The sequence below is a fragment of the Schistocerca cancellata genome, chromosome 3 (genome assembly GCF_023864275.1).
Source record: "Schistocerca cancellata isolate TAMUIC-IGC-003103 chromosome 3, iqSchCanc2.1, whole genome shotgun sequence".
NCBI lineage: Eukaryota > Metazoa > Arthropoda > Insecta > Orthoptera > Acrididae > Schistocerca > Schistocerca cancellata.
In genome coordinates this window covers 577,324,135-577,350,978 of record NC_064628.1, presented here as the reverse complement: position 1 = coordinate 577,350,978, position 26,844 = coordinate 577,324,135, and the positions used below count along the sequence as shown (strand labels likewise).

At 39.7% G+C, this 26,844-nt stretch overlaps 1 protein-coding gene across 1 annotated transcript in view; it reads right to left on the bottom strand.

Annotated features, from left to right (window-relative positions):
• LOC126176818 (carcinine transporter-like) overlaps nt 1-26,844 on the bottom strand; it is a 119,189-nt gene that overhangs the window by 22,696 nt on the left and 69,649 nt on the right. Inside the window, exon 6 of the mRNA XM_049924000.1 lies at nt 14,784-15,005. Coding sequence (XP_049779957.1) covers nt 14,784-15,005 — 222 coding nt within the window. The remainder of the gene's footprint in view (nt 1-14,783; nt 15,006-26,844) is intronic.

Below are 26,844 nucleotides of genomic sequence, written 5' to 3'. Positions count from 1 at the left end.
TATTTAACTACAAAAGCTGTAATGATTAACAGGCATTTACACTGTTTGAAAATTCAATTGTATATACATTGTGACATCTACTGTACATGGAAACGTCTGGAAATTGTTTACGGAGATGAAATTTTTCTGTAGTGTACTTCGTTAACTTCGAAGGTACTACTTTAAAAATGTGTATGGAAACATATAGCGCACACATATATCTATCCAACCTTTTGCATCGAGAAGTTATTTTTCGATAAGAATGTATGTCAGGTTGGCTCGAAAGACCCCAAATTATCCGAGTCCATCGAGTAATGGTGTGGCCCATGTGTAGTTGCAGTGATATGGGACTCCTGATTCGTCTACATACGATTCTGGCAGTTGATACGTATGTAAGGATCCTGTCTGATCACCTACCCCCGTTCATGTCTTCATGTCCACTGTGCATTCCTATGGACTTGGGCAATTCCAGCAGGACAATGCGACACCCCTCACGTCCAGAATTGCTGAAAAGTGGCTCCAGCAGCACTCTTCTGAATTTAAACACTTTCCTGTGCACCAAACTCCCCAGAAATGAACATTATTGAGCATACCTGGGATATGCTGTTCAGAAGAGATCTGCACCCCCTCGTACTCTTACGGATTTATGGACAGCCCTGCAGGTTTCATGGTGTCAATTGCCTCCAGCACTACTCCTGATACGAGTATTAGACGAGTCCATGCCACGTCGTGTTGCGGGACTTTTGCGTGCTCGGGGGGCCCTACACGATGGCTCTTCAGTACAGTTCGCTGGTCTTGGGAGGGTGGGTGGGGAGGGTGAGGGCGAGGGGGAGTTTCCAGACATCTCTCTCTCTTTCATTTCCACTGTCTTCTCTCTCTTTTACTCCTATTGCTGCTGTCCGCATCCTTTTCTCTTTGTTTTTTACTGCCACTATCTCACCTCAGTTCTCTCTTTGGTTCCCACAGCTCTTGTCTTCATTCATCTCTCTTCCTCCTTCACTACCACTTTCTTTCTGCTACTATCACTGTCTCCTCTCTCTGTATCTCTACCACTCACACTGTCTCCTCTCTGTGCCAATGTCACTGTGTTTGTGCTGCTCTCTTTGAACACACAAAAGTGCGAATATATTTTCATGCCAAACTTTTTGGAGAGGATGGCGAAATTAGGATCAAGGCGGCTGGTTCCCCACCTTTCTGTCAGAGTCGTTTAAAGAGGAGCATATTCCCTTTTTTCTGCGCCAACAGAAGCATTTTTTGGCTGGTTCCCTCATTTCCCCTGTTACATCGGGGCATGTACATACATATAAGGAATTCTATAGGTCATTAAAGTTTTAGCGGTTTACTAATAAACTTCAACACATTTACATAGTTTGACATTTATAAATAACAAAGAAGAATGCTTAATATAAGGTTAACACAAAACTGTCTCTCATCCCGACAGGTTCATTATGCACTACTTTACATGAAAACGCACAACATTTTTATGCTACACCTAATATATACCAATATATTCCATGCTTGATTTGCAAGTACAAAGAATTTCAGATCATAAAATCACTTTTTGTAAGCTGCTTATGCCGACAGGTGGCACCACCGAATTATTTGCGGGTCAAGCCAGCCTGTATAGGCGTGAAGTGTCCATTATAGAGAGACAGAGCGTCGTAAGGTTTTAGTGGTGAAAAACTGGCTATTGAAAACGTAATTGTGTGGCCCCAGAACACTTTCAATAATCCCACAACTCTTGCCATGAGTTCATTACGACAGTTAAAACCACATTTACGCCTCAGAGTGGATATTATGTGTATATCTTACGTACATGCACACGCTAACTTTGAACCTCTAGACCTGGCCAACGGACAGTCGTATCAAAAAATGTTTCAAGGCTCGGTTAGAGCTTCATCTTAAGAAATTATGGTAAAAATTTCGATAACTTACCATGTAAAGAAATTGTAGAAGTGGCCATCCCTACAACCGGTATTTTGGTACCGAAAAATATTCGTTTTTCGGTGTTTTCTGACGAATCGCCAATGAGCAACCGGTGTATTTATAAATCATCGAAGACCACACTTGATGTAAAAGAATCAACTAATTTGCTCAATACGTCTGGGGTGTAGGAAGTATGAAATGTTTAAATTTTGACCCTGTACTGTAGGAAAGCCACAGTATGCTCATTTGTCCAGTAGGCAGGCCTACACAAATGGTACAGGACCTGAGATATGATCGCTTGAAAAAGCGCAGTTTCGCACTCGATTTTTTGGAAAATACTGGTAGCTTGCACTACGTTAATAACTGTTAACAGATATTTACAGCACGAGTTTTCTTTGGAATCTGAAATCAGGCTAGCCAAATCAGTTTGATGAATGTTTCAAAATCCTTGAGCAACAACCACTTACTCCGGATAAACTTTGTGCACGGCAATGTAATTTCTCATTTGTTTGAGCTTTCATGCTAGTTGCTAAGAAGGCAGTAACAAGAGATAGTTCTCATTACAATCCGGTATCAACAATAAAGTGTTTCTTTATATAAAATGTTACAGAGCAAAAAAAAACTAGTCTATTTATAAATTTTATTATAAAACATTACTTTTGTCTCGTTGTCCTACAAAAATTTGCTTTCCTGTCAATGCCGTCATTATATAGATTTCGCTATAAAAATTCTACATTTCTTTTACTGTTCAGTAACAATGTCACTGGCGTTAAGAAACATTACATTTCTTTCATTCCGCTCATTAGCATCAAATGAGAAACACTCAAGTCACCTCTGATCCAACAACTTCACATTTAAGTCAGCAGTCATTGGTTCTTATAAGACAAAAAAATTTCAATCGAAGTGCAAGAAGTGAGTGGCAGCCCTCGTCCTCAATATTGTCATGTCAATTTGTGGTAACATGTCCGTAACCCTGTCAACCAGATCCTTCTTTTAATCATTTTGTGCCTCAAATTCGTTGCCTCCCCAGTTCTGTTCAGTACTTCCTCATTAGTTACGTAATCCACCCATTTAATCTTCAGCATTCTTTTGTAGCACCACTTTTCAAAAGCTTCTATTCTCTTCTTGTCTAAACGGTTTATCGTCCATATACAGCTACACTGCATACAAATACCTTCAGAAAAGACTACCTAACACTTATTCTATATTCAGCGTTAACAAATTTCTCCTCTTCATAAACGCTTTTCTTGCCATTACCAGTCCACATTTTATATCCTTCCGTCGTTAGTCATTTTGTTGTCATATTTGAAAAGTCATCTACTGTTTTCAGTGCCTCGTTTTTCAATCTAATTCCTTCAGCATCACTTGATTTAATTCGATTACATTCCATTATCCTTCGTTTGCTCTTTCGTTGATTTTCATTTTATACTCTTCTTTCAAGGCACTGCCCATTCCGTTCAACTGCTCTTCCAAATCATTTACTATCTCTGACAGAATTACAAAGTCATCAGCAAACCTCAAAGTTTTCGTTAAATCTCCCTGAACCTACTCCAAATCTTGGTTTTATTTCCGTTATTTCTTACTCAACGTAAACAATGAAAAATGTCAGTGATAGGCTGCGATCCTTGTCTCATTCTCTTCTCAATCGGCGCTTCCCTTTCATGCCTGTCGACTATTACAATTGCCGTCTGTTTTCCAGTCAATATTGTCAAAAGTTTTCTCTTAGTCTACAAATGCTACAAACGTAGGTTTGCCTTTCCTTAATCTGTCTTATAAGATAAGTCGTAGGGTGAGCATTGCCTCACGTGTTCCTGCCTTTCTCCGGAATCCAAACTGATCTTCCCCGAGGTATGACTCTGCAAGTTTTTTCACTTTTACATAAAAATTTCGTGTTAGTATTATGAAACCATGACTTACTAAACTGATAGTTCGATGATTTTCTCCCCTTTTCAGCAACTGCTTTCTTTGGAATTAGAATTATTAATTCATCTTGAAGTGTGAGGGTATTTCGCCTGTCCTATACATCCTGCACACCAATGTAAGAGTTATGTCAGGGCTAACCCACGCTATCAGTAATTCTGGCGGAATTCCCGAGGCCTAATCTCGCAGAACCGTATCTCCTATATCATCTTCATGTATGTCCTATTTTATAATATTGCTTTCGATTTCCATTCCCTTCTGTAGACCTTCTACACACTCCTTCCTCTTTTCAGCTTACTCTTATTCGCTTAGGACGGGTTTTCCATACGACCCCTTCGTATTGTTCAGCTGCTTCTCTTTCCTCCTAAGGCCTCTTTAATTTTCCTGTAGGTAGTATCTATATCCCCCTTAGTGAAATATGCTTCTAAATCCTTAAATATGTCCTACAGGCATTCCTGCTTAGACATTTTGCATTTCTTGTCAACCTAATTTTTTAAATTATCATAGTGGAATTTTGGGCTCATTTGCCGTCCTTCAGCATGAATCTAAGGTTCCTAACTAATAAATTGTGTTCACAGTCCACATCTGCCACTGGAAATGTCTAACAATTTAAAATCTAGTTCCGAAATTTCTGTCTTATCATTATCTAATCAGTCTGAAACCTTCCGGTGCCTCCAGGTGTTTTCTATGTAGAGAACCTTCTTTCAGTATTCTTAAACCAAGTGTTAGCGATGATTAAATCATGCTCTCTGCAAAACTCTACCAGCCGCCTTCCTCTTTCATTCCTTTCCCCTATTCGATATTCACCTACTATTTTTCCTTATCTTTCGTTTCCTACTTCGAATTCCAGTCCCCCATCACAAATTTTCATCTCCCTTAACTACATGAAAAGTCTCTTTTATATCATCAAACATTCTTCATAATCTGTGGAGCTATTTGGCATATAAACTGATATTACTGTCATTGGTGCGGGCTTCGAGTCTGTACTGGCAACGATAATGCGTTCACTGTATTGTAAGAGGTCCATGATTAAGGAATTTGTTGCTAGCGCACTCGAGCAGATGTAATTTCGATGGATTGCTCACACGCTGCCTGCGATATGTAAGCTATAAGAGAATCTCAGAGCAGAGAGCAGTGTTGAATGCAGTAGGAACTGTGTAGCAGTTGCAGTGCTAGTAGCGAGCAGTCGTGTGTATGAAGTTGGCTGGGCCGGTCGTGGGGAGCTATGGCGGAGTCTGAGCGATATAATATAAGGTAAAAGCAGCCTCGCGCATATGTAGTATTGTTATATCAAGTCCCATGTAAATGTTTAAAAAATCTCTTAATAATAATCTTTTTTATAAAAATTAACTTTTGACAATCATTCATCTCAATTTAAAGAATTTACTAATTTCTCCAATCCATGGTCATCCCGATTATTGTAAAGTTCTTTCCTTTTATACATGACAAATCTATCGGCCAGCATTGCACTGGGCTGTGCCAGAAAAATTTATTATAAGAGCAGATATATATGTGCGTTATCCGGCGACTTCATTGGGGTAAGAATTTTCAATTTATTCAGTATGATCTTTCAAGGCCATGACGCAGCGCTGCTGACGTCCAAAATATAAAAGTTTAAATTCACAGTCATTATTGAAAGGTTATAAGTGAGCGGCAATTTTATTGAGAGGTTAGTCACATTGTATTATTGGTAGGTTACGGAATTCATTTATTGGGAGGTTACGCTGAATGTGACTGATATAATTGTATAATTATTTTATCTGTTGGGAAGTTACACTAAATGTCAATGCTATACATATTTTCACTGTTGGGTAGTTACGCTAAATGTGAATATTATACATATTTATATTATTCTGTCGTAGAGGTTACAATATCCTTCATATAAGCTTGTCCGTATCTTCTTATTCGATACTAAACATACTCCTGCATTACCCCTATTTGATTTTCTATTTCATCCTCTTGAGTAGTCCCCATCCGGATATTCGAACTGGGAACTAATATACCTCCGGAATATTTCACCCAAGAGGATGCCATCATCATGCCCTCGGCAAAAATTATGTCTTTAATATCTCCTTGTTTTCAGCTGTTCGTAGTACTAGCAAAGCAGCGTCGATTTGCTTTGTTAGCAGGCGATATCAGTCAGTCGTCCAGACTGTCTCTGGAACTGTGAAAAGGCTGCTGCCCTCTTCAGGAACCAGACGTTTGTCATAATGAGGTGTCTAAATTCGACAAGTACGTTATCACTGTAATTCTCAGTAATGAAAGAGGACTGTGAAATTTTGTGTGGAAAAAAGAAAACCTAGCAGTGGGTAATCTCACACAATCCAACGCCCTTCCTAAGTATGAGAGAAATTTTCATCCCCTTACTTTGAGCAAGATGTGTAACGAGAGTTACAGAGTGCCTAACAGTTGTGACTCTCAACATTATCGTATAGTCCAAATATCCAAGATGGTCACACTTCCAGCCACATGATCATGACGTCACTTCTTGTTTAGGAATTCATATGCACTGAATTAATCTCCAATATATGAATACGCCTTGTCACCCAGTTAGTTGCTGATATAATTTCTATAACTGAATCTTGAATAAACAGGCAGTATTCTGTGGTGTTTTTTGGGAACTGTGTAGGTATCTGCATTTCAGTTTTCTCTGACGGACGATTTCAGTCTTCCTTCGTGTTGATGTGACCAAAATGTATGGGGCCCTTCAGAAACACTGTAAAACCCATGAGTGGAACTTCTCCTTAGTACTCTCTGTGTAATACAGTGACTAAGTTTAAAAGCCCGCATCTCGTGGTCGTGCGGTAGCGTTCTCGCTTCCCACGCCCGGGTTCCCGGGTTGGATTTCCGGCGGGGTCAGGGATTTTCTCTGCCTCGTGATGGCTGGGTGTTGTGTGCTGTCCTTAGGTTAGTTAGGTTTAAGTAGTTCTAAGTTCTAGGGGACTGATGACCATAGATGTTAAGTCCCATAGTGCTCAGAGCCATTTGAACCATTTGAACTAAGTTTAAAACGCTTACTCAGTATTCTTTCTGCTACAATCGAATGACTAATTCATACATACATTATTCCTTGTTCCCTAGATCATGAATATGACATTTCATAATGATGTGGAAAGGGTCACTTTAATGTAAGTTTTCTTTACTCAAAATAATTAAGTTTTTGCAGTTACTTCTTCATATCTAAAAATTCATCTATTGAACATTTTTAGATAGATTCAGATATAACTTCAACTCTGTTATGTCTACTTCACTGTATATGCTGCATTCACAGGAAATCAGACTTCTGTTTGTCCGAAACGCTGGTTGGACAGTTGTATTCAGTTTAATTTGCCATGTATATCTTCTGATTCCTTATGGAACACATTCTATTAAATCACAATGAGGGAATGCTCGAGTGAGGCTTAGATCATTTCTTAAGATGTTCCACAATGATATCTGCTCTTTCTCGCACATTCGTTTCTGGAATTTCCTGGTACATTTTTTCGAGCTCAATTTCCGTCTTGGTGTCTGCACTATCTGAGATATTACATTTACTGTCTTGTCTGTTGCGAATCAGTACAAGCTCACGGCGAGCGTATACGATTCCCATCACGTTTCCTTACCTGTAGTCTATCAGTTATTTGTTCACCATCGAAATCCCCAAGTTTTCCGTCTTGATATCTAATTGATATACTTAATACTGAGGCGTATCATATCGTAACTGGCACATAAATGGATATAGTGATTCCACAATTTTATATCCAGGTGCTACTGCAGGTCAGTGCTTAGATAACATGTTTTTAGAAGCAGCACTGTGGAATGAAGCTCAAGAAGACATTCAGTAACTGCATAGAAAATTAACGTTCTGAATATGAAGTGGGAGTCTGTCTGTCTTTAAGGTTCCTTTTACAGTTCATGTCTCCCAAGACCTAAAATTCTGCATATATTGTCATGTATATTAAAGTCAATGAATGTACTGCTGATCATTTTAGAAGTTTAGAATGTGTGATGTTCAGTTTGACACGGATTCTTTTCGTTGTCTCTGAGATATGTACGTAGTCATTCTCGACTGTTTTGTGCTCTATGTGCCTCAACATGGTCAAAATAGTGTCATCGAGTTCGTAACTTCCACGTTTTTACACTCTGTCCAGAATTTCCTGAGCACCTATCTGATAATAAAGGTAGAAGTTATTGTTCCTCGATATAATATTCAGTATAGAATTGTAGGTAAATAAATTTAACAAAGAAATTTCGTATGTGCGATGAGGATAATTTAGCTTAGGGGTAAAAACAAGAGTCATAATCGAGTTTTTACCAGACAGGCTAAACGTTAGACCATGCTCGATGACTTCCTCTGAGAGTCTGTCAATAAGTTTTAAGATTAGCTGATTTATCTAGAGTTCAGAACCGTTAAATAATAGCGTCCATAGCTCCGACTTTTAGGTGACTGAAAGCGACTGTAGTTGTACTTCATTGCTTAGTTTTTGGAATATGACATTATTTCTGTTTGAGGTGGTAAATGGTCGAAGCTATCCGATATAAATACATCATCACGCTTCTTCATGTAAGATACCCAATGTGAACCAGCTTCACTTTCTGTATGGAAGTTGGCATCACCCTCTTGTATCTTTTAGGCATTGTGGTTAAAGTATCTCTAATAAACACATCCCGAAAAGGTGGTGTTTCCAGTTTTTCATCATAATACTCTAAGACAATATAATAAATCCTCTGGTTGGAAGACTGTCTACACAGAACATTTTTGTCAGTTACGAACTATTATTCATAGTTGGTCGAGGAAATAAACCACTTCATTCACAAATAGCTACTGCTTACACTACATGATTGCGTCTTTGCTTTTTATTCATCTGTTTGCAAAAGGGCTTTACATAATGGAGTACCTCAGCAATCCCCATCACACCACCAGATGATCCTCAAAGTGCTAATTGTGCAGCAAATATTGGAGTAAGAAGTAACACTCCACCTCTTTTTGGGATGGATAATATATGTTCTCTGCAGAGTGATTTTGCATTTGAGGAAACTAAAATAATTTCACGAGATGTCACAGCTGCTATGCGTTACTTCTTCTTCTCCTACTCCTTCTTTCTTTTCTTGCTCTCCGCCTTTTTCAACCCGTTACCACTTTCATTTTAGCTTTCATCATACAAGTTACTGCTAAAGCACTTAGCTTTTCCTGAGCTTACCGTATTTTGCCTTTAATCTACGCCATGTCCTTCGGCCAAAATCTGTTGTCCTTAATGCCTGTCTGACAAACTGTCTGGTTGTACTGCATAAGTGATGCCAAGTTCCTTAAATCCTGCAATTAATGGGCTGCGTTCGTTCCGTCAACGTTGTTGCTGGCTGCAGTATGTTTAAGAAGTCCTATGGATAAACTGTTAGTCACACGATTAAGGATGGATCCACCTTGCACCTTCTTCTTCTTGTCCATAGCTCTAATTTCATATCAAGAATAATGTGCCAGAACCTAGACAATACTTTTGTGCATTAGTTACTGCAGTATGGAAGAATCCTTAGTTTGTTTGAAGATGTGATTCAAGAACTGTGTACTTCTACTTTCCATCAGACATATTACCGATGAAAGCAGGTTTTAAACACATAATCGCAAGGAATATGGAAATCTATTCTCAGATAGAATTTTTGGTTGTTTTAACTGTGGAAAGACGCATGTGATTATTAACCTTCTCCTTCACGAAAATGGTCTATATATAATCCAAATCCCCTCAGTAATGTAAGAATACGTTTCTATGTAAAGTGTCTGAAGAACTGTATGATTTCACATTTTCAAGTGAGAAGAGATTTTTATTTTCAACAATATTGATTGCGACAAGCATACTATGAGGGCATCTTCTCTACAGATCACAAGTATGTGCACATATCATTTATCGGTGTCAAAGATATAGCAAATTATTGAGACAGTTAATTAAAGGCAGTGCTAACGTAAATATTCTTTGCCAACAAGATGAATGCAGTTTGTGGCTGTATATACCAATCATATGACATTGTATGCTCGAAATGTGCAAACAGACATGGAGTGAGAGTGCATATAGTTATCAAGTTAAAAGCAATGATGGTGAATTAAATAATGGGCAGTGTCATATTAGTTTAGATAACTATATTTCTCTGGACATCAAATGATAAATTTGAGCAGCTCTCTATTGTGGTATAAACTGCGACGTTTGGTTGTTATCAGTTCAGATATTGAACGAGCGTTGTGTCAACATATCTCTCAGTTACACTGGACAGAAGGTTCATGTCAGAACTTAGGAGCTGAAATATAAACGAAATCTCGACACGGAACTGGCGTTACTGCAAAAAAATGTAGGCTGAATCTTGAGAGTCTGTACTGGAAGCGGTATTTAGACCTTTTCTCAACCAGTACGGAGATTTATTAAATAAGGACAACTATTTTGAAGGAGAAAAGACAGACTACGACAAAGAAGCTGAAGCTAAAGAAAACAATGCATTGATGAAAGCAGCAGAAGAAGATGATGAATAGTATGAGGTATATGATGACGGAAATGAGAGAGTGATGAAATAAAATTGTGAGAGAGACACGGGATAAACTGACAAAGATAATATTTAAGTAGATAAATAGGTAATGCAGTGTATTGTATACACTATTAGATTTGATCCGATAGCAAGAGTGTGGATGATTGGTGATTCACAGGTCCATGTCCAAAGGGAAAAATTTAAGCATTTAAAAAACTAAAATACAAATAAACTCTATCCGCAAAGGCCTTGGAAGGCCCAATGGTACCGACCGGACCGGCCACCGTGTCATCCTCAGCCCACAGGCGTCACTGGATGCGGATATGAAGGGGCATGTGGTCAGCACACCGCTCTCCCGGTCGTATGTCAGTTTACGAGGCCGGAGCCGCTACTTCTCAATCAAGTAGTTCCTCAGTTTGCCTCGAAAGGGCTGAGTGCACTCCGCTTGCCAACAGCACTCGGCAGAACGGATGGTCACTCATTCAAGAGCTAGCCCAGTCCGACAGCTCTTAACTTCGGTGATCTGACGGAACCGACGTTATCACTGCGGCAAGAAAGTAGGCAACAAAATTTAAGCATTTACAAATGGTGATCGGGAACGAGGAGATAGCACAATCTATTGTTTAAAACTAAACTTTCTAGAACGGGCTGCAGATTATACGATCTTCAAAAATACAAAAATAGGTTAAAATTCTCAGGGGTAACCCAGTACCAAAAAAAAAAAAAAAAAAAAAAAAAAAAAAAAAAAAAAAAAACTACTTCTACTACAACGGATATAAATATACCAATATCACTAAGTCTGATTTAGATAAAAGTGATGGCGAATCATGATGACGACATAAATATCAGTGAGGGAGAGAATGAGCATGCACTTGACGTTCGCGAATAGAAGACACTCTCCAGTTATCACCAGTATATATCGATTTTGTTGACAGTAACATTCTGAATGAATTGTTGGACTGATTAGTTTTCTTACCAGCTTTGAAATTGGCAAGCAATAATTCACATGATAATAAAATAAAGACTATTGAAGTTAAGTTTCAGGAAACATCGATTACTGTTTGAAGTTTATGATGGCTGTGAAACGTATTAAAATGAAAGACCCGATTTCAGAGTGGGAAGTGGCATAGGAGAACTTTCCGTGAGTTGAAAGACACCCACAGAAAGTACATTTCGCTGATTTGGGAATAGCTCACCTTATTATTGTTTGGGATTTTCCGTATCGAACAGCAGTCTGGATCTTGGGAACAGATGGTGGGAGATTGAACCTGATTTCAGAGTAGAGTTGAAATTAGATGTCGAATTAAAAGTACAGGGCCAGTATTACGATATCATCTCGACAGTTTACTGACTTATGGCTAAGTCGGTAAGTATGAACTAATTTCAACGTTGTGACTTAGCATGAAGTTATGTTATAAAAGCAGAGCCCCTACTGTGAGTAGCGTGTTATTGTTGCTGGACGGACATAATCATCATATTTTCCCCAACGTTCAACACTTTACTGTTTCTGGACACAAAATGTAAGTCTGTGGTAGATTACATCCTACTTCTACCAAGAAAATTTGTATTTTCGTTTTCAATTACTTGTAGTAATTCAAGAAATCGGAGATTCTTCTGCTTCCATATTGCAGAACTTAATCAGTCTGTCTCAGCACCATAACTAAAACAAAGATCGGCTGTCGAAAAATTGTTTCTACCTGATGGAAAAGGCAGTTTTTTGTGACAGCAAGAGATTGGTGCATTATAGGTCGTTATTTAAATACTCCAAGCTGAGAGGGCTAAATGGCAAGTTGGATACCTACATGAACTTGGGGGAAACAGTTCAGATTTAGAAGAGGGAAAGCAATATGAGATTTTATAGGCCTTTTAAGTCCATAGGGGGAAGGTGTTGTTTTTATTGTTTTGGAGAAAGTTTTCAACGGAGTTAAATGGAACAAGCTGATTTTGATGAATAATGGAGTATACTGGAAGGAGAGGCGATTGTTACAGGACGAATATTTACAACAGAAAGTAAGAGTAAGGGCTCGAAAAAAACTGTCGGAAGTAAGCAGTATTGGAAGGGCCATTAGACAGTTATTGTTACCTCTCCCCTTTGCTATTTGTAAGAGATATTACAAAAGGCTAAGTTCCAAAAATAGGAGTATATATTGGTTGGAAGAGAGTATAAAGGGTAAAACTAGATTATGACGTGGTATTAGTGACTGAAAATGAACTGAATTTAAATAAAATGCTAAAAGATGTGATTGAAATTTATATATCATAAAGGATGAGAAACACTACCGGAAAACCAAAGAATATGATAATCGGCACAGGAACGATACTGACAAATATTATGACAGGACAAGTTATTACTAGCCCAGTAAGAGCTTTTAAATATCTTGGAAATATTTTCACTAAAGAACTGAGATGTTATCAGAACGTGAAAGCTCGCATTTTTATAGCAAATGAGACATTAGATTTAAAAAGGAGATTATAATGTACCAAACGGATAAAAGTCTGCAGAAAAGGTTTGCCAAGTGTTTTGTCTGGAATGTCACTTTATCGGGCAAAAACATGAATTCTGGGATGGAAAAAGGATAGAAGCAGTTGAGATTTGTACGTGGGGGAGATTGTAGATAATAATCTGGTTAGAAATAGTGAGCAAAGAAAGTTTTTTGGAAAGGATAAGGTGAAGCAGAGGAAGCAAAAATAATAGATGGAAAATTCGTTAAGACAGAAGTACATACTAACAGACGCTTGGAACGACTAGCTTGCGGGAGGACACACAAAATGACATTAAGGGAAGCGGAAATTACGCGAACCTGACGAGGATGGCTCAAGACAGGAGAACGTGTAGAGTTACTCCGTGATAACCTACATTTGGGCAGAATACTAACACATGAAGCTGAGGGTTATTCAATAAATACTACTCCTATTTTTTCCTTTTTTTATGTTGTTTCAAATCTGATATTTTTTTTTCTTTTTTTGCATGCGTGTAAAATTTAAAATAACTCCAACAGATGGCAGGGCCACATTGAACTGTGAGAATGACATCTGCCCAAGACACTCGTTCTAAACAACGTGCTGCAATTCAGTTCATCGTTGCGGAAATAAAAACGGTGGTGAACATCCATAACTTTCGTGGGCAGTGTGTGGTAGTGATCCAGTTGATAGGCATGCGGTTGTTCGACGGGTAAAAGTGTTAAAGCGTCAAGAAGTGCTAAAACTGAGCTCCATGATCAGCCATGTTTGGGACGACCTGTCACGGCTACTGTTTCCAACGTGGTGAATCGATCGGATGCCGTTAATCTTTTTAATCATGCAGGTAGGAGCATAACAACTCGACAGTTGGTTCTACAGCATTCGAAGAGCATTGTAAGACCCTAGGATGTTCTACAGTGTGCTCAGCGTGGATTCCACGAATGCTCATAACAGATCACAAGATTAAGAGGAAAGCTGTTTCATCTGAACAGGTGCGCTAGTTTGAGGCCTATGCAGAGACCTTTCTGTGACAAATCGTTACAGTCGATGAAACATCACATTGAGCTGGAAACAAGAAAGAAGTTGCAAAATTTGCAACATCTTGGATAACCAAAAAAGAAGAAATTCAAGGTAGCTCCCTCAGCAACAGTCTTTTGGAAAAGAAAAGTCGTCGGTCTCGTGGATCTGTTGACAAAAGGGACACTCGATAATTCATAGGCATACGCCAAGGCAGTGAACGAACTCAAGAACAACCGTGTTGTGTCTGCAAGGATCCAAAATAAATCTTGGTTCAAAAATGGTTCAAATGGCTCTGAGCACTATGGGACTTAACATCTGAGGTCATCAGTCCCCTAGAACTTAGAACTACTTAAACCTAACTAACCTAAGGACATCACACACATCCATGCCCGAGGCAGGATTCGAACCTGCGGCCGTAGCGGTCGCGTGGTTCCAGACTGAATCGCCTAGAACCGTGCGGCCACACCGGCCGGCAATAAATCTTGCTCGAACTCGATAATGGACAGCCACATACAAGTCACAGAACCGACAACACATCGTGTAATTCGGATGTCGTTGCCTCATTCACCCTATTGCTCAGATATAGCGCATCGGACGTCCATCATTTTGAACCACTTAAGGTGATCTGTGTGGGACACACTTTGAAGAAAATAGAGTGCTATTCATGGCGTGAAAATATGGCTACGAGCACAAGACTAGAGCTTTAACCAACAAAGAATACATCCGTGGTGCAAGCCCGTAGAACATGATGTAGACCATGTAAAAAAAAAAGAAATACTGGCCAATATTGTTACCAAATTCCGTCTCTTGTGAATAAAAACGCTCTGAGAAAGAAATTGTGGGGCATTATTTATTGAAATACCCTCTTAGTTGTGTTATTAACAGAAATTATTTAATTTTCGAAAGGATAATAAGAAAGAATGTTTTATCATCAGTCTAATCTAATTGCAATGCATTACAAACTAATGAACTTAAAATTTTGCTCCACTCACCTGCTGAGCACAAGTAAAATCGTATTTTTCAGGAGGTTCTTGTTGGTTATGATGGTTCCAATCCCCATGTTTACAGTTCTTTGTTGAGACAGAAAATTAATCTTTTTCTTGATGTCAGGAGACAAAGTTTTCCCGTTTGTGCGCGCTATACGTTCCAGGACCTTGAAAGCCTCTTCTGTGTGCCCTTTATTTATCAGCCATCGTGGTGACTCAGGAAGATACCTTCAAAATAAACACCAATTAACTACCAAATATTTTAAAAATTTCTATTTGCTACGCTTCATTGAAGTCTGAGCACATATTTGCAGATGGTAAGTGTCTTAATCTACCTTTGAATGAAACCATTGGGATAAGTTCAGAATATTTCAAATCCTGTGTTAGTAAGTATACTATTTAGTTCAGTTCTATGTGTTTCACTGCACACTTCATGCAAAAACATGATGGCATTCTTATGCGCAGGAGGGGAAAGGCAATTGGTGTGAGGGGGGGGGGGGGGGGTGCGGCAGATTATTTCTGTGTGACTTTTGTTAAGTCATATCTGTTAAGGCAGTCCAAAGCAGGTAAACAAGGCTAACAATGTGTTATCCTTGATAATGACATATAAGCCCAAATCTGAATAGTACAGAAGTTAATATAATAATACACAGTCAAATGGCGGTTTATTCTTTTAAAAAGGATGGAATGACCGTGGCTCAACACCATGAAAAACTTTTTACATTACAAATAATGCAGTCCATCGTTTGACAAAATACTGTGGATCCTTCACTATCACTATTTCTACACACGAAACACATTTCTACCTACATCCTTTGGCAGTGTCACTTGATTCACTTTCATTTTCACTAGCGGAATCAGTATTGCTTCCATCACTATGACTATCACTATTACCTTTTCCTACGTTTATGATCGTATCCAAAGTTTGGTCCACTAACCCTTCACTTGGAACAGAATGATCTTTCATTTTCTTTGCGTTCTCATAGCGTTTCTTCCATTTTTCTTCTGTTATAGAATCAATTTTTCCAGCTATAGGTTTTGGTATTGTGTCCAATCTGACTGTCACATTTAGAAACGCTGTTCTTCACTCTTGCCCATATCACCACTACAGGACTGAATTCTGGGTGAGACGGAGGAAGTTGCAGCACTGCGTAACCATATTCGGTTAAAGTACTGTCTACTTTATAATGATGCGGCCTGGCCTGTCCATTTTGATCAGTGACTGCAATTGGGGTTTCAGCTTGTCCTTGTGATTCGGAATTCCCTTTTATGTTAACCAGAATGTCATTTCTTTCCTCGCAGAGTTCAATGTTGGAGTACTGTTGTTTTACTTACTGTGGTAAGGGCCTATATGCATAACGAGGTGAGTAAGAGTCAGTACAATAAGTATTAATCAATCCCTTAGCCACTTTTCATAATTGTCTATGTCGCTGTACTAATCTCTTGCTCTTTGGCCAGCTTTAAACCTTACGCAGGCATTCGATACAAAACCATCCTCCCAGCCAGCATGGATGATGATAATTATGCTTTCGTTTCGTAACAGGTTTCAACAGGTCCTGTAGTGATTTGCCATTCCATCCATACGGTCCAGTGTAACAAGTGTCAACATATGTCTCGTCCATATAGACAATACTATTACATTCAAGCCTATACTCTCAGATTCTTTTTAAGTAAGCAGTTCGTTTTGCCATGATGCTACTTTTTTGCTGAAGAATTTTTCGGTTATTCGCCATCTTATTCGGTCTAAGTTCTAGAGAACGAAGGATTTCAGGAAGTATGTTCATACTTTCTTCAAAATTTATCACACTGTGTAGCTTTTTGTAAATTCCCTTTTAAGAGAGTCTTCTTTTACTTGAAATGTACAAATTATTCACCACATAGAGAACGACTTGATAATTAAAATTCCCTACATTGAAACTGTCAAAGATTCAGTTGCGTGAAATCTTTCCAGTTCTCTCTTGATTTGCTGAAGGGAAGTAAACGATACACCTGTTGCTCTGGCCAATCGTATCAATGTGGATTTTAGTTTCAATGGACCGCCTAGCACAACTTCGTTCTTCATAAAATGGTAGACATTTGTAACCACTTGGCGTGTTTGACTATGAGGAATTTTGTCCTTTAACTTGTTTTGCACTGGCGGCATCTTCAACTTCGATTGCGTTCTGCCTGAATATTTTTACTAGCCGAGCTGTGCACCTGACTCCTTGGCAACACGTCCTACGCTGGCGTTCGACTGAGCGGGATCTATTTTTGCATGACCTGTACTCTTACTTGGCACTAAAATGTCAAATTTTAATAGTTAAGCCTACTAGATACGTCGTCCCAAGAGACAAGCCAGTGGATAGCAAACACGTCCGAGCCGCTGATGACCGAATTAGCTCCGACCGTTACAGTAGTAACACTACCCTCCTCTCTCCCTTCTCATTCATGTGCAAGGTTTATAGGCATACAACAAACAGTGCAATATATTCACGGTGCCCTACAGCTCTTGCAAATTTCAGAAGCTTCACGGTGACTACAAGTCGACGACAGCTGCATGCTACTTATTTTTGACATTTTGAAGCTGTAAATGCGCATGGTGGCACCGATAAAGGTCAGCCATGATAAAACTTTAAAAATAAAATTAATGCAGCCAATGTCTTATTTCACTCATTTTGCGGCCCCTGACTTACGGTATTGATTCGAGAAGTGGGATAACATAAACGTTTAAAAACAAATATAAAGTAATAACGGCAAATAAAACTAAACTAAACTCCGCTCGAATAGGCCATAAAGGCCCAACGGTGCCGACCAGCCGCCGTGTCATCCTCAGGCCACAGGTTTCACTGGATGCGGATTTGGAGGGTCATGTGTTCAGCAGACGGTTCTCCCGGCCTTTCAACTGGTTCAAATGGCTCTGAGCACTTGGGACTTAACTTCTGAGGTCATCAGTCCCCTAGAACTTAGAACTACTTAAACCTAACTAACCTAAGGACATCACACACATCCATGCCCGAGGCAGGATTCGAACCTGCAACCGTAGCAGTCGCGCGCTTCCAGACTGTAGCGCCTAGAACCGCTCGGCCACCCCGGCCGGCTCTCCCGGCCGTGGGTCAGTTTACGAGACCGGAGCCGCTACTTCTCAATCAATTAGCTCCTCAGTTTGCCTCACAAGGTCTGAGTGCACCACGCTTGCCAACAGCGGTCGGCAGACCAGATGGTCAGCCATCCAAGTGCGAGCCCAGCCTCACAGCCCTTAACTTCGGGAGCCGCTGTGACCACTGCGGCAAGACCGTTGGCCTAACTATGATAAATAAAGAAAGAAATGAACAAGTAAACTAGAAAACATCATTATACACGTCTCACACCCCAGAAATTAATACCGCCGGGATACAGTTTCATGAATGTTCGCAGAATATAGTATAGAATTTTTCTTCGTAGTCTTAAGGTAGCAAGTGAAGTGAATTTCTGTGTCGTGTGACGACTGTATCGAACACTGGGAAAAGTGCTGGTGAGTTTCTGCTGTCTCAAGCTTATTAGACATGTAAGGAAGGTACAAGAGGAAAATTATTGTCGACAGGTAGCCTATGTCTCACACACAAAAAAAACAGAGCGTCGTTTTTAACGTGCTTATCCGACGTATGGGCCACCATCAACATTCTCACTCAACGAGATACCACAGTTTGTCTTGGGGCTTACTTAGTCCAGAGTATTAGCTCACAGTCTTGTAGTCAGGAACTGTACGCCACGACGTCTCCTCAAGTTGTCAACTAAATACTGATGATAATACTTTCTTACCCAAGAATCGAAACAGCTGCCCTCACTCTAGCGTTACTGCACGAGAATGAATTAACGCGGAATCGCGTATTCTTCACAAGGCAAACTTGGAAGTCAACTCTGAAATTTGAATTAATATCCAGGTGGTATTGAATACGACGGTTACCATTAACTGCGCGAAATATTATGTAAGTAAAGTATCACGTCTTGATAAGTACCAAGATAAACTTAACTAAAAAGATTAAGAATTGTGATGCAATGAATGTTTATAAATGGAGAGCTTAAACTAAGAGAGTGTGAAGTGGTAAGCTCCGTCAAATGGCAGATTTAATACCAATGATGACCTTGATGAGAAAGTAAGCCAAGTATTGGACAGTATCAACAACAGGAAAGAGATATAATTCTTATAGACGGTTTTAGTGTTCATGTTGGGTCCAGACTAATGGATGCAGCCGTTGAACCATATGGAGAAAAATATGTGAATGATAGCGGTGAACGACTTATAGAACACGCCAGCAACATTCATTAACGATTTAAATTAGTTCAAGCATAAAGATCGAAATCAATTAATTCGGACGTGACAGTGAATGCAAGTGCAGAGTATGATACTGACCATTACCTTCTGAAAACTACAATATTTTTCAAATTAGTAAAATCTTTTAAAAATTCGGGCGAAATGCGGTGCTGAAGAGGCACACGAAGTACACCCTAAAAATTTGTAGAATTGATGAACATTATTGCTGTACGGGCGAAGACGGAATTTGAATTGAATAACGCAACCTACTCTTCTGGGAACAACACTTTTGAAGATATTGTTAGATGTGTTGGGGAAGCAGCTGAGGAAGCTTTAAAAGTACTGCAGGGCAGCTCACGATTTCTAAAGACAAGTGAATTGTGGAATAAGAACATTGAGAAATTTGTACAGAAAGGAAGGGGACATGCAGCTTATATGTCAAGTGAAAGAACAAAGAAAATAACGCCTACTCTAAAATACGGAACAGAGCTGAAGAAAGCTGTCAAGAATGCCAAGAATGATGCCTAGAGTAATACAAGTAAGTAGACTGATCAGCATATTGGAGATGGATGAAGCAGTGAAGCATGGAGAACTCTGAAATCTATGCGATGTAACAGAATAGAAAGAGTTCTCCTGTTGGAAGAATGGAGAAACTGTTATGGAAATATCTTTACTGAAAACCATCCAAATTTTTTTGGCAAAAATGAAGATGAATTGTTTATCTCGGATGAACTGTATGAAGAGGACAAAATAATTATGCCCCTAGAAGTCAAAATAATACTTATCGCTATGAAGAATGGACGAGTTTCAAGTCTAAATGGATGCCCATCGAAATTTTCCAAAACTTCTGATATTGATAGCTAATGTTTTCACTGTATTCCTAAGAGAGAAGCACTTACTAGAGGATTGAATACATCACATATATCTGCCATACATGAGAAGAGTGACAGGAAAAAGTGCTCAAACAATACAGCAGTGTGTGCCACAACTTCAGTCTCTAGATTATATGGGAGAATTATAAAGAAAAAAATCGAATCACGGATTTTGGATGAGAAAGAGCAGACTGGGAATCGGGCCGGAAAATCATGCACAGTGAATAATGTTTTATCTAAGACAAGTTGTGGAAAAAAGACTGGACAAGCATTTAAAGAAGCAAATGGTTTTCATTGATCTTAAGAAAGTCTGTGATAGCGTTCCCCCTCGCCTAATTGTGAACTGCAGTGTTAGAGAATGGAGTGAGTCATTTTTATGTTCATGCTGTTAGAGCTTTATACAATGCCGCAACTTGTAGATTTAAAGTAGGTAAAAAATATCTGGAGAGATTACACTGACCAAAAGATTATGAGGAAGTGCGACAGCACCAACGTATTTTAAAACATACCTGAATTCAGCCTTAAGGTTATGGAAAAGTTCCTGTTGTAGTATGCATGAGTCTGTAAATGATGAAAAGTTATTCACTTTGTATTGTGCTAATGGCTAAGCCATTTTAGTAGAGGATGAGGATTAAACCTGCACAGAGAATATCAGAAATAAGTTTTAACCATTAATTTGGAGGAAACGGAGTAGTTGGTTAGTGGAGTAGTGAGTGAACACCTGACGCCAGATTTTGTAGTAGTAAGGTCCGTTGACTCATAAAAATTTGGGAGTCATAACTAACAAACTTGTATCCAGTAAAAGCGAAACTTAGAACCACATTCGCCAAGTTAGAGAAACAACCAAAGAACAGAACAGAGTTTAATGTGGCACACGTATTAGGTCAGAAATAAGGATTAGGATACTTAAAACTTTCGTAGAATATGTAGCAACCCATGGAGGAGAATTATTGGAAACGTCTGAAATAATTAAGAGGAAATTGTCAGTGGAGATGGGATTTCCATGGTGTTGAATTGGTTGACGCCACGGGATAAAATTAAGAATGTAGAGACAGGAGAGAGACTGAACCTGGACACCACTGTGACTAAAATAGACGCAGCAAAACGACTGAAATGGTGTGGACATGTACGCCGTTTGGGTGAGAACAGATGGCTTAAGAAGATGATGGAATGGGTTCCAACTAATAGAAGAAGAGGACGCCAGAAAACAACGTGGGAAGAAGGAATCAGGGGAGCTAAGTCAGAGAGGAATTTGCAGGCGTAAGATCGAAAAAGATGGAAGCTGCGATGCGAGAAACAACTATAAATATTGTATTAAATCGCAAAATAAAAAAAATATCACATTTACGACTACGCAATTTTCGTAATAAGAATGTCAACGGCTGTACCGACGTGAACGCACTGGTTTCCGTCAGATCATGAAGTTGGGCGTGGCCGATATTTTGATGGCTGACCGACAGTCAACATGTCCTTGCAGCGAGCTCCGCTTGCGTGGTTGTGTTTGCATCGGCACCTTCCATCCAGTGACTTCATGGAAGCGAATTCGCTACCCTCATCTGTGTTGCTGAGATTTTGGTGACTTTTTCGAAATTCGGAGAGTGGAATGGCTGCAAACTCTTTGTAAAGGGACAGCCTCCTCTAGCATTACTTTTCGTCAACAGTAGTTGTCGATGCCAGTTATTATTTTTCGAATTTTGGACAGGTCAGTATTATCTCAGCAGCATTTCTGAAAATTTTCATATAATTTTATACACAGTATGCTATATATCAAGTTAAAATTTATGAAAAGGAATTACTTCACAAAGTATTTTACTTTCGATGTTATATTCGATAAGTACTAGTTCTGAATGTATAGTTTTTTTAGAAACATTTTTAGAAACATTAGAAATTACGAATTATTTGCACACACAAAATTTCCATTATTATTTACGCAATCCTGTACTGTTTACTATGTTTATTTCTGGATTCATTTATGAAATAATAATCAAACTTAAAAATGTGACGAAAACTAGTAAGAATTCATTTGTCACGGAAAATTTATACCCTTTGGAATATTGTTATTTCCGCAAAGCTTGCCTCTGATGTGATCAGAAGTATTTTTGTATAGTAGGTGAGGACAATGGAATTTCGGCTTTGTTAATGTGAAAAATCAAAATACTGTATGATATACTAAAATGTGGCAAAATCAGTGGAAAATATATTTACCCAAAAAATTCTGTAACAACACTCTTCCAAATTATTTAGTTCGAACCAGCCGTGAGGACCCGAGGTTAGATTTTAAGCTTCAAGAATCAGACCCTGCAATATCCTCCCCCTCCCCTTCCTAATTCCAGCTATTGTCCACAATAAGCAAAGTCGTTTATGAAAAATTTGTGAGGAATGAAGATTACAATAAACTGTCTAGTTTACACAGCTTTTCGTTTAGATTTGGTTCCAGTTTTTCTTGTCTAGGGGTCTGCTTCTTGAACTTGAAATTCTCATAGTTTAGGTCCTCATGGCTGAAATGATCTAAATAAAATTGAAGATTGTTGTTGCAGAATTTTTGCTGTTACGTTAATATATTTTATCACATTCCAGCATATCATACAGTATTTTGAACTTTCATACTAACAAAGCCGAAATTACATTGTTCGCCCAGAATACAAAAAGACGTCCGATCACATCAGAGGCATGCCTGCAGCCATTTCACTCTGCGGTAATAGCCATATTCCAAAGATTTTACAGTTTTTCTTGACAAACTAATTTCTGTTAATTTCGACTATTATTTCATAAATGAATCCAGAAACAAACATAGTAAATAGTACTAGAATGCGTAATTAATAATAGAAATATTAAGTGTGCCAAATAATTCGTAATTTCAAATGTTTCTAAAAAAATAATTTTAACTGTACATTCAGAGCTATCACTTATCGATTGTAACATCGAAAATAAAGTAATTCCTTTTCATAAATTTTAACTTGAAGTATAACATACTGTGAATAAAATAACACGAAAGTTTTCAGAAAAGCAGCTGAGATAATATTGACCTGTCCAAAATTCGAAAAATAATACTTGAATCGACAACCACTGTTGAGGAAAAGTAATGTTAGAGGAGGATGTCCCGTTACAACCCCTAGACAAGTAGAACTGGAGCCACCTCAGCATGACAAGCTAACTAAATTTGGAAGTTTATTTTAATCTTTCCTCCTCTCAAATCTTCATAAAAGACATTGCTTATTAATTACTTGGACTGGGCATTGTTTAATGTGGACAATAGATGAAGAAGGAAGTAGGGTGAGGGGAGATTACAACGTCTACGAATTCTACGGTGCAATGCAATTTTGACAGTAACGCACGAAGGCCAATAGGATTCGAAATCCACGCTTGGATATGAGATGTTTCGTGCTTCCACGAGACGAATTATAAGGAATGCAGTTGGACTTCTACCTGTATTCGTGTTTTCTCAAGTTAGAAAAGCAAGTTATCTGTGAAAGGCTACGGTCGGAAAATGACGGAATCCAAAAATTCTGGCATGTTGACAGAAGTATTAGCGATGTTACTGTACAACATGCCGGCCACTGTAGCTGAGCGGTTATACGCGCTTCAGTCTGGAACCGCGCTGCTGCTACGGTCACAGGTTCGAATCCTGCCTCAGGCATGGATGTGTGTAATGCCCTTAGGTTAGTTAGGTTTAAGTAGTTATAAATCTAGGGGACTGATGACCTCAGATGTTAAGTCCCATAGTGGTTAGAGCCATTTAAAGTGTACAGCACGCCTGTTATGGCATTCGAACCGTCAGAATAGCCAAAGCACGGAACAGCAAAATGCTTTACGTTCGTACGGACATGTTATCAGTGTAACAAACGGAATATGGTGCAGTGTGTACTCCTATCGCATAGATAGTGTTGTTGGATCTATTCGATCTGATTTACGTAAGCACATCGCGTCGTACTTGCCCATCGGGCCGGCGTAGGGCATAGATATCATATGGCGGTCAGCCGCAGACGTGACGGGTTTATAGATCGATGGACCACCCTCCGAATGACTACACGAATGAAAGGCGGCGCCCTGTGCAACTGCCAATGGAAAGTTCGATTGGCGACAGACCTACACCAGAATCCCTGTTGAGTGAGACAGTCCAAGGTTTTACAGCACCAGTTTCAGAACCACCGCATGTTCAGCAAGAAGAGGCGGAGATTTACGCTGCATGGCAACCTGACACAGCTGAAAAACCATGTTCATTCACCAATCAGGAAGCAATGGAGGCTCGCATTACGTCCCACGTTCGTTCAGGTGACACTCAGATGAATACGAAAGTTTCGAAAGCAAGAAAGAAAGGCAAAAGTAAGGCCACTTTGGATGCCTTACACACGTAGCAAACTAGTGACCAGAACGACCAGCATGTCTCTCAGCCATCGTCGTTCATGAAACCAACGAACGGAGCGCATAGGCGTGGACAGAGGGAGCAACATGCTTTGCTGAAAACACTACGTGAGAAGTTTGTAGGACCGGCAAAGTGTAAATGCGGGGACTGCCCACCGGCGCTGCACTAGCGCACGCGCCGGCACCCGCCCAGCAAGGGCCCCGAGGAAACCAAAACACCACTGGCTGCTGCAAGGTCTTCGATATAAATGTTCACTGCCGTGGACTGGACGGAGGAATTGGAGAGAGGAGCGGGTGCAGGGCCAGGCGCTGAATTTTCATCTTCATAAGTAATCTTGTTTTTCATATGTATCTTAAAATGCATCAGAATGCTTTTGTTGTTACAGCTCATAACATCAATAAAGTTGAATGTTGCTTTGAACTAGAGCCCTTGATAGATTGTTAAAACAGATGTAGCTTTCTCACAAGAAGTGAGCACAGCTAAAATCGAGATCCTACCAGATTTTACGACTCTTTTAAACCTCGACCCAGAATCCAATTGCGGGACTGCAATTTTAGTCAAGCAAATGTTAGATTTTAGAAACTCTCCAGATCTCGTGTAATTAGTTTTTCACTTCTGATTTGTGCCCACTACTACGAGGTCACGACGGCGTCGCTGTTCTGGGAGATGACTAATTCTGTCACAGACGACGCAGACCAACAGCCGGGGCCTACCAAGTGTCACGAACTAAAGGCGTTAATAGATGACCTTAATTTAATAGACACTGGAGACAGCTTCATCCTACTCTCTCCGAATTCACATTACGACTCAACAGCACAGAGTCGAACCGACCACTTTTGCCTGGCAAGAAATCGCACCACTGCTGTAGTGAGCACTGGGGTGCTTCTGATTTTACACTGATCTGACAAAAGTCTTGGGATTCCTTCTAATATAGTAGCGGACCTCTTTCTGTCTGGATTAGTGCCGCATCTCGACGTATTATGGGCTCCATAAGTTGTTGGAAGTCCCCTGCAGAAATACTGGGCCATGCTGCATCTATAGATGTCCAAAACTGCGAGTATTGCCGCTGCAGAATCTTATTTCTCCTACACGTTCGATTGGCTACATGTCGGGCGATCTGGGTGGCCAAATCATTGTCTCGAACAATTCAGAACATTCAGCAAACGAACTGATAACGGTTGTGGTCCCTGGACATGAAACGGTTGTTTGGGAACATGAAGTAGATGAGAGGCAGCAAATGGTCTCCAAGTTGCCGAACGTAACTATGTCCAGTCAATGATCGGTTGCCTTGGATCAGAGGACCCATTTCAAGTCGGGTAAACACAGTCGACACCATTATGGAGCCACCACAACCTTGCATAGCTCCTCGTTGAGGGGTCCATGGCTTCTTGTTATCTGCACCGCGCTCGAACACTACCTACAACTCCTATCAGCTGAAATCGGGACCAATCTGATCAGGCCATGGTATTACAGTCATCTTGAATCCCAACAATATGATGACGAGCTCAGGAGAGGCGCTGCAGGCGATGTCGTGCTGTTAGCGAAGGCACTTGCGTCGTTCGTCTGCTGCCATAGCCCATTATCGAAACATTTCGCCATACTGTCCTAACGGATATGTTCGTCGTACATCCTACACTGATTTTTGCGGGTATTTCGCGCAGTGTAGCTTGTCTGTTAGCACTGGCAATTCCACGCAAACGCTGCTGCTCATAGTCCTTAGATGAAGGCCATCGGCCGCTGCGTTGTCCGTGGTGAGAGGTAATGCCTGAAATTTGGCATTCACTGTACTTTTTTGACACTGTGGATCTCGAACATTGAATTCCGTAACGATATCTAAAATGGGATGTCCCATGCGTCTAGCTCCAACTACCAATCCGCCTCCATTCGTATGACTCACCTGACTATTCAAATGGCAGCTCCGCCAATGCACTGTCCTCTTATACGTTGTGTGCGCTATACTACCGCCATCTGTCTATGTACATATCGCTGTCCCATGACTACTGTTAGCTCTGTGTATAGAATTTTACGACAGAGATTTCCAAAAATAATTTTAAATTATAAAATATTTTCGGTGTCAGATGTGACCCTTACCATAATTTATTCGCTGGGCCCTACAAAACAACAGTCTGCAAAAAAGGTAGTAAATTACGGGGACGAGATGAAGATAACTTGCAAGAACCAGACGTGTTGAATAAAAGGTAACATTAGGCAACGACTGACTTAACAGGAGAAAGGAATGCAACAGACGCAGAATGGGTAACTTTAAAAGATGAAATACTGTATGCAGCGGAAGATAAAATTGTCAAAAAGGCAAGCTCCAGTCCGAATCCTTGGATAAGACACTAGACATTGAATTTAATTGACAATACGGTACGATGACAGGGTGAGCATCAATCAGCTATTATTTGCTTATGATGCTATTGTGTACGGGAAGGTGTCGTCGTCCACCATGCACCATATGTTGGCTTGCGGAGTACATATATAAATATAGATGTACATGTATAGATGCGAAATTATAAAAATTTATTCAGAATATAGACATCGAAACACTGAGATGAACGG